Raw genomic sequence first — 8,571 nt, 5'->3', positions numbered from 1 at the left:
AACCTACTTTAAAAATCCCAAAGTAAGATTTTTTTTATTTAGAATTCTATACCTACCTATTTTTTTATATTAGTGGCATAATGCTTCAGATAAGTTTTTCACTGCATTCCATTTCAAATTCGAAGTACGATTTGTAAAGCTTCATGATACGAGCCGAGATAAATTTTAGTTGACTGAGTAGCACTAACACCGCTTATATTATCTCCCCCAAGTTAAATCTATTTGTGTTTTCAAGTATTCTACTCAACACGAACTGGTGCTAATTATAATATGTTATGGACTGATTATGTTTGATTAACATGTGTTTTTGTCAATCACATGGGTACATGGGTTTGGGTTCATACAAGAGTAATACGATGCTAAATAAAAGTTATGCATAATTTCGTTTCTTTATTGTTGAATTTTGGATTGTTTCATTGGGAAGAGATGTAGATAAGGTTTCTGCCGCATAGATACTGCGCCACCATACCTTCATACTACATACACAATAACACATAGCTATATCATATCAAAACACTGCACATGACAGCCCCCAACATCCAACATGTTAGCGCTTTGACATGTAGAGAACAGAGACACGGCCCCCGCTGATTGCGATTTGACAACTTCTGCAACATTTGGCAATAGCCTATTGGGTTATAGGATTAGGCCTCAGGCAAGGCTACACGAGTTTGTTATCGCAGCTGATAAACTCGTTGAATGCGCATTCCACCAATCACCGCGCCGTATTTATGACGAATCGCGATATAGTGCCGTGTACGCAGCGCCGAAGTCTGAGTTTAATGTAATTAATTTGCAAGGTTCCATAAAAAATTAAGAGAAAAATTACCAATAGTAATAATGCCTGCATTACGTTTGAATCATTAACAAGCTTGCAAGGCACGGGAAAATTTGGGAGTTATCAAAAGTGCAGGTTCATTATGTAGGGGGTTGCAAACGACCGTGTTATACTAAGCCAAAAGGGGGTGACTCAACGGTTACGCCAATTTCCAAGTTTAAGAGGACAAAAGTTGTCCGGAATGACAATTAATTGTGTGCCTTTGCATACATTGTCAGTTATTTGTTTCAACGTCTTGATGTTTAAAGGGTTTACTTTGCATGCAGGTATATGCTGCTTCTTTTTCATTAACGACTATCTACAAGACAAACGGTCAAAACTCCTAGCCTCTCCTCCATTTTTGAAGGCGAATTAACTTCTGGGGCTTACTAAGGAATGAAAACACAATGTTATCAATACTGTCAATATACTTAATCCTTAATCGTTTTAAAATAAATACAAAAAATACAGGCAAATTACTCTAATGATTAATGATTAATCATTTGGCATATTAGCTACTATCGCCACGAATCCACCAATCACAGCTATAATTTTTGACATCAAGGAGGCAATTTTCTCAACATCATCTCAACATACTTATACGACATAATAATATCTCGTCAGTTACATAAAATATTTCATTTGTAATTCAAATACAGGGTGTTGCAAAAAGGGTATACTAAGCCTAAAGGGGGTGACTCAGGGGGTCATTTTGTACATTACAACTTTACATCTTTTGTACATTTGCACCTTTTCCATAGAAACTTTGATGGTTACGTGACTTTATACTATGGAGAAAGACCCCCTGCGTCACCCCCTTTTCGGCTTAGTATACCCTTTTTGCAACACTCTGCATAATGAGATGTATATGGTAGCGAATATTGGGAGCTAAAATCCAGGATCAGGATATAATAAACGTCAATTATGAAACCTCCTTATTCATAATCCCTCTAGGCTCAAACAAGTAGCACTGGTGGTAGGCGCTGCCGAGTACTCCCGTAAAAGTAGGCTTATAGTTGTAAATAAGGTAGGAGTTCTCTTCAGCAACACTGTCGAAGGCATGGTTACTCTTCCTGCATTCGTCTACGAAGAAGTCCATGAAGTATCTGTTCACTTTGATGGCCTTCTTTGAGTGCGGATACTTTTTGGAGAGCTTCCATTCGAACGAGCTTTTCTCTGGATGGAATTGGACGCCGTAAAACGGATACCTGTAAATTAAGATAAGGTATAATAAGTACCTATAAAAGTACTCTGGAAGATGGCATAAATGGCATACGATAGGAGATAATTCGTAACAGGAGTCTTCACTATATGGTACCTATAATGGTATAGCAGCTATACCATCACCTGGCAGTGTTAATTTCAAGAGCTATAGCCTATAGCTCTTGAAATTAACACTGCCAGGTGATGGCTTTCAAGCCTCCAGGCCCATGATATTTTATGGTCTAAATCAAACACTGGTTGTTGGTAGAAGTGAATATTTCTTGTATGAAAAGTGTCATTAAACCGGAAGATAATATTAACACGTTTACGGACAATTGATGGTTGGAAAATATTTTGATATGACACCTAAAAATCCCATACATTTTATCGTTCCGCCTTGAAACGTATTGCCGTATCTCAACATATTTTATTTACGTAATGTGACAGTTACGGTCATAGACGGTATCGTCTACAAGCGGTCCGCCACATCATGCATATCTAACAATGCGTATAGTGACATCTACGGCTACAGGCGGCAGCCGCCAGTTTTTTTCAAGGACCGTTTCATTTTCAAATAGGTTTGGACGTTTTTCAGATACAAAGTTCCACTTTTAGCATGCTATTTACAATAAATAAAGCTGATATAGTAAGATTAAACAAAGGGGTTCATCGACAAAAGCTAAAATTTTCTAGTTCCTCATTACAGTTATATCTTCGCTTTTCTTTGTTCCATTTAAGTAATTATAGTATTTGAATCGAATAGGTAGGTATCCTATATGCAAAACAGTATAATATTTATCGATTTATTATTAATTTACCTCGTTATTTGCCACAAAAATTACCAGACTACCACCCGTTCTACACAACATTTCCGCGACGCGCGCGCCGTGACACTAAACTTCTGGAAGGTTATTTTTATTTGTAACGGTTACGGCGACAGGCGGTATGTCACTATAAAGTTCACTTATGTGTGTGCAAAAGAAACCCCGACAATTTCTTTGTTATGACACCTAGAAACAAATGAATTAGCACAATACGACACTAAATCATGCATCTCCTGTTAAGAATACGGAAATGATACGGCTGTTGACGGTTCGTCCGTTTCAATCAATAGAAGTTGGACGGCCACAGGCGCGTAGTCATATTACAAGGATACTTAATTACGGCCCTCGACGGATTGTCCGTGAACGTGTTAAGTATCTCAATAGCGAGATGAATAAAAAGATTGAAAAGGGAAAGTGACTATTATCTATTAGACTAGGTACTGGTACACGGATAACTAAGACGATTAGACACCCATATTTGGCAGTGGTCAGTGTATATTTCCAATAAGTTCTGTGGCCATACCGTTTGTGTTCGAGGCTAGCGATGAACCGCAGGCCGAACTCGTCGTGGCTGTGTGACGTCACGCGCCAGTCGCGCGTCAGGTTGTGGGCCTTCATGTTCTGCAAAACAAGAGATATAGTGAGAAAGAAGAAGCGTCTTGAAAAATTCCTCTTTGTACAATCAAATCATCTCTTTTCAATATCATTCAAATGGATGGTGATGACAAGACTGAATTGAATTCTATCTATCTATCTATCTATCTGAATTTAAAAGGAGAGAATAAACTCATAAAACGTATTTTGACTTTCTGACTTTTTTGTAAGTTAGGAAAATATTGTATACATACATCTACTTATTTATATCTATTTACTTATATTTAAGTATTATTGTATGTAGGTATTTACACATTGTTCATAGTAATTATGTTGTATTTTCTCTTGTCTTGTCACACGTTACCCCTTTCTTTATACTTTATATTTCCTTTCAATGTGGTTGTCTGGAAGAGATTATTTTTAGTAATAAGGCCGCCGATTGTACCATTTTTCTTTTCTATGTTTGTGAAACTGTTTCTGTTTGTGTGCAATAAAGAGTATTTTATCTTTATCTTTATCTACTATATCCAGCCTCAGTAAGTTCAATGTGTTATTTTTTTTGGATTAAATAACTCTATGAAAAGTCGTTTTTTTCGTGACTTTCCCATGCACTCTTTATTACTTAGAAAATACATACCTCGTCAAGTATGCAGAACTGGTGCGCATTTACTGTAACATTGTATTTGCTGAGAGTGTCCACTACATGGTTCGAAGCCGGCTGAAACATTTTGCTGTCCTTGAAATCTGAAAACATAAATTTGGAGTTGGGCCAATGATTTGCAAAACAAAATAGCGCAGCAATGCATTTTGCAATCTGTGATCTTGCCATGGAAATTGGTAATGAATGCAAGTGTATTGTGGATATGGTATCTTATCGCCAATACCCCTATAAGTATAACTAATTTATCACTAGCGGAACAAATCATGATTCATGATATTACAGATATACTATTATTATTACTTTTGTATAAGGTCAACCGGGGCCATTGCGCCACAATACTTTGACTTTCATATTCATTTGATCATAACAAACAGACTATACGCCCTATTAAGCTATAACTTGTGATACATATTAGGAAATTTTATCTAGTTTCATATTTTGATGCAATTTTGTAGAATTTTAATTATCTTCTACGTGTAAACGACGTTTCTACAAAAAATGGCATTTTTAGGCGCAATAACCCCTAATAGGAAGAGGTTTTTATGAGTTTAAGTAGATATAATTTATAGAATTACTATTAACGTAGCTAATTATTATCTTGTAAACTAAATACTGCGCTTAGTTAAGGAGAATTAATTGATCAAAAATTTTTGGGGCTATGGCGCCTACGTAGCGTAATTTCTTGTAGTGGCATTTACCCCATCCAAGATTCCAGGGGTGCTCAACATTTTATTTATGAAAACTTTATTGGACTTAAAAAAGTATAAATACTTACGTGACAAATTAAAATACAGTATAAAAGCATACAAGGCATATTTTTTAGAATTTGCAATCAAACCACAACTTTAAATTAGTAAGTATACCATTTTTAGAGTCTGACGGAATTTTAATTATTACAAAACTACTTAGAGTTTTAAAAACAAGTGGGATCATTCTGTTAATATGACTATTTTTTATTTATTATATGATTATTTTCTATATACCGTGTTCACAACATTATAATGTCGACACCAAATGACGCCAATTTTTTAAAATATTTAGTTTATTATATATTAAAATTATTTACGTTTTAGTTGGATTACCAATCTAAGAATATTAATTCTGATACGCCGTTAAATGTTCTTCAATATTGCAGAAGGCGTCATTAACCTAGTATTTTTCGTTTAGGAGTAATTTGGTGCTAATGTCACTGGAACTTTTTCATTGCTCGTGAGTGTATTAAATACATTTATCATAACATAAAATGTTTAGAACCTCTGAAAATGGGGCTATTGCGCCGCAATAGAGGCAATAACCCCATCAGCCCAGAGGCATTTACCCCAAAATAAAAGCTAAACCTACAATTTTGTAATTACATATTGTGTCCGAATCTTACGTTATTTCAAAAAAATAATCAAAACAATATGTAAAGCAACAAAACAATAACAGTATTTACAGTTAGGAAACATAGATTCTTTTAAACAAACACACATTTGGAACGATTCAAAAAAACGTGTCAGGAAACCTGAGGAGGCCGAAAGAGGTGAAAAAATTAAAATGGCAGATTTGTTAAGAAAATTTACCCAGATACGACATCTATTGGTCAGAGGTAAAAGTTTCAGTTACAAAGATAGATAGCAGATGACTCCAGTAGTTCTAAAGTATGTAGTTCGGAAGATAAATGGATTCGAGGCATTAGCCCCGTAGGCGACTTGGCCCCGGTTGACCTTACTGGTTGGCATTTATGAAAGAGCGGCGGTCAATGGGTGTCAGTTAGCCGTGGTTAGGCCTAGTAGCTAACGGCGGTTCTAGTTTTCAGAAACTTGAATTGCTCGCATACAAAGTGGCGCCTCTAGCGGAAACTATCATGCAACTTTTGTTCAAATGTATGCAGATGACAAAATATAATCTGTAGGTACTGGGGGTACATACTACTACCGTACCACCACCGTATAAGCAGCGTCGCTTGCCTGTCAAACAGCATCTATCAAGTTAAGTCAGATTTGACAAGCGAGCGATAAATGATCGGTGGTGGAAACCCCACAGACCACAATCCCACTCACCATCAGTGAATTCGAGCGGCATATTCGTGTACGAATAACAGCGGGCCCTGTTCTCCACCTTGCCTCGCCCCGAGGCCAGCACCACGAGCAGTTCGAAGCCGAGGCACGTGCCGAACACCGGGAAGTAGTCCCCTCGCTGGTTCAGCTCCTGCGCGATCTCGAAGATGTGCTGCCCCGCGTCCGCGTAGCCGTGCGACTGGTTGAAGTAGGTGGCGCCACCTGGTAGCAAGACTCTGGAAGGTAGGGTAAAGGCTTGTTAATTTATAGTTAAAAAAAATTGTAGGTACTTAGTTTCTTGAGTTGGCGCATGCCTAGAGAATTGAAAAAAATATTATTTTTTTTCACAGACAGCTATGGGTTTAGTCACATGTATACATTATATACATTAACATGTGTGTATTGTATATTATGTACCTTGTCGAAATAAAACTGTTTCGATTATAATACCTACTTTGACAAGGTACAGAAGTGTAACCGTATATAAACTTACCCATTCAATTTTCTGAGCAGCTGTTCGTAGTATGTTCGGTCCCTTCCAATCCTGAAAATATAAATACTATTTTTAATAACTTCATTCGAACCTAATTACTTAAATAAAATGACTTAAAAATATATATGTAAGATACTGACATAATGGGCACCACCCGTGCTCCCGCCGCCTCCACATCCTTGACGTAAGACGCGGCGATGTAGCTGGTGTAGTTCTCCTCAGGAAACTTGCTGTGGAGGTAGAACGACTGCTCTTGGGCTAGGACGCCGATGATTGGCCGATCGTTCAGGGTCTCTTCAGCCAATCCGGCGTCGATCACCACGGCTCCATCACACCGGAACACCAGCACCAGAGATAGCAACAGAAAACCCTTCATCATCACGAGTCGAAGCCAACTGTCCACGCCGACTTCTAGCCACCTGAAAAATAAAACAACAAATCACTTATCAAGATCAATTCCACATCATATCATATCTTATCTGTGATCGAATCTTATTGATTCATGATTAAAATGAACGGAAAGAAAACATTGTTAACGCATAATTAATGTCATTGTTATTTAGTAATTATTTATCTCTAGATTTAAAATCACTTACCACAACAGGACGATATGAGTCGCGTCGTTGAGCGCACAAACCACGAAGAGTTTTAGTAAATTAGTCTTGCCCCAAACCCCACACATGGGAGCGCTGTGTTTACGACTAATTCTAAAAATATATTCTCCTAGTTTGTCGTCAACTTCAAGTCAAACCAGATTAGCCATTGTTGATGTTTCCCGGTATTTCTGCATCGCTACAACAATAAGTTTTAACGTTAATTATTTTCATAATAGATTAATGATGGGATGGCACCTATTTATGTAGTACTTAACAAAAATGTAACAAAACTTGCTATTGGTCAATTCTAATTAACTATAGGCTATTAATTATAATACTTAATTAACAAATGAGTTAAGCACATTTTAATTTAATGGCAGTAGGTATCACCCGCGATTGCTATCTTATGTGTACCTACCTACTTATCTTATCGCAATTTGGTTATGTAGGTACGTAAACAAAACTCTTGAAGAATACTTAGGTACTTACATTACAAATAATGACCTGTAAATTAATTCATTCTTTATAAATCTTTGCCGCTTTACCTAACTATTGCCGAGTTGCAGAAAGGAACTTTAAGCTAATGTAACTTAAGGTCGAAATTAGCACAAAGTTCCTTACTGAAACTCACCGTATAAGTACCTAACTATCTACTTAAAATACTTAAATTTACAAGCTACTTAGGTACTTGATTAGGCATTACGCGCAGTGGTCGGGCAGTCTTCCACAATAAAGTCCCGAGTTCGAAACTGGGGGCAAGCTGCAGTTATCCGTTATTTATTATTCGGATAATGTATGACTACGTATGCTACGTATGAAACTTAGTTACTATCCGATAGATTTAGGTAGGTACCTTCCCAGCGCTATATGTAAGTATACCTTTTCCAGACGTCGTTGTAGTTTTCAGACAGCTCATTGAAAAAATAACTAAATCATAGATGGCGCTAGTAAGACCTACATACAAGAGCACTGCAATAAAAAAATGCAGTAATTTTGTATAAAAGGTTTTACTAGCGCCATCTATGATTTAGTTTTTTTGTTGTCAGAAAAACTAGGTACTACTCCTCAGTTCTTACCAACACTTGTATCGTTCATAGACTAATATTGTTTGTACGTGTCGTTCCGACTCGATCCACACTCACCCACTATTGTATGAACCCGAGCACGGATTATAAGTTATTTTACAGTGGAATCTCTCTGCAATGTTTTCGTAAGTTGACATTTCCTCTGGCAGACCGATGCTGTTACTGCGCATGCGTCCTTAACAATTTGCCGCGCTACTTTTGTCTTTAACCCCGAATAAAAATCCGACTAAAAATGATGCTGAAGCAGTGATATTATGGT

The 8,571-nt window shown here is 37.1% G+C and overlaps 1 protein-coding gene across 1 annotated transcript; it reads right to left on the bottom strand.

Annotated features, from left to right (window-relative positions):
* Positions 1–1,227: 1,227 nt before the first annotated feature.
* Positions 1,228–7,385, bottom strand: LOC105393491 (gamma-glutamyl hydrolase A). Its single transcript, XM_048631672.1, has 8 exons — positions 7,228–7,385; positions 6,772–7,050; positions 6,632–6,682; positions 6,142–6,374; positions 4,076–4,182; positions 3,368–3,465; positions 1,710–2,025; positions 1,228–1,526 (listed from the first exon to the last, which is right to left on the bottom strand). Exons 1-7 carry the CDS (start codon positions 7,311–7,313, stop codon positions 1,740–1,742), a joined length of 1,140 nt encoding a protein of 379 aa, XP_048487629.1. The 5' UTR covers positions 7,314–7,385; the 3' UTR covers positions 1,228–1,526; positions 1,710–1,739.
* Positions 7,386–8,571: the final 1,186 nt, after the last annotated feature.

The sequence above is a fragment of the Plutella xylostella genome, chromosome 29 (genome assembly GCF_932276165.1).
Source record: "Plutella xylostella chromosome 29, ilPluXylo3.1, whole genome shotgun sequence".
NCBI classification, from domain to species: domain Eukaryota; kingdom Metazoa; phylum Arthropoda; class Insecta; order Lepidoptera; family Plutellidae; genus Plutella; species Plutella xylostella.
This window is presented reverse-complemented; position numbering and strand designations above follow the sequence as displayed.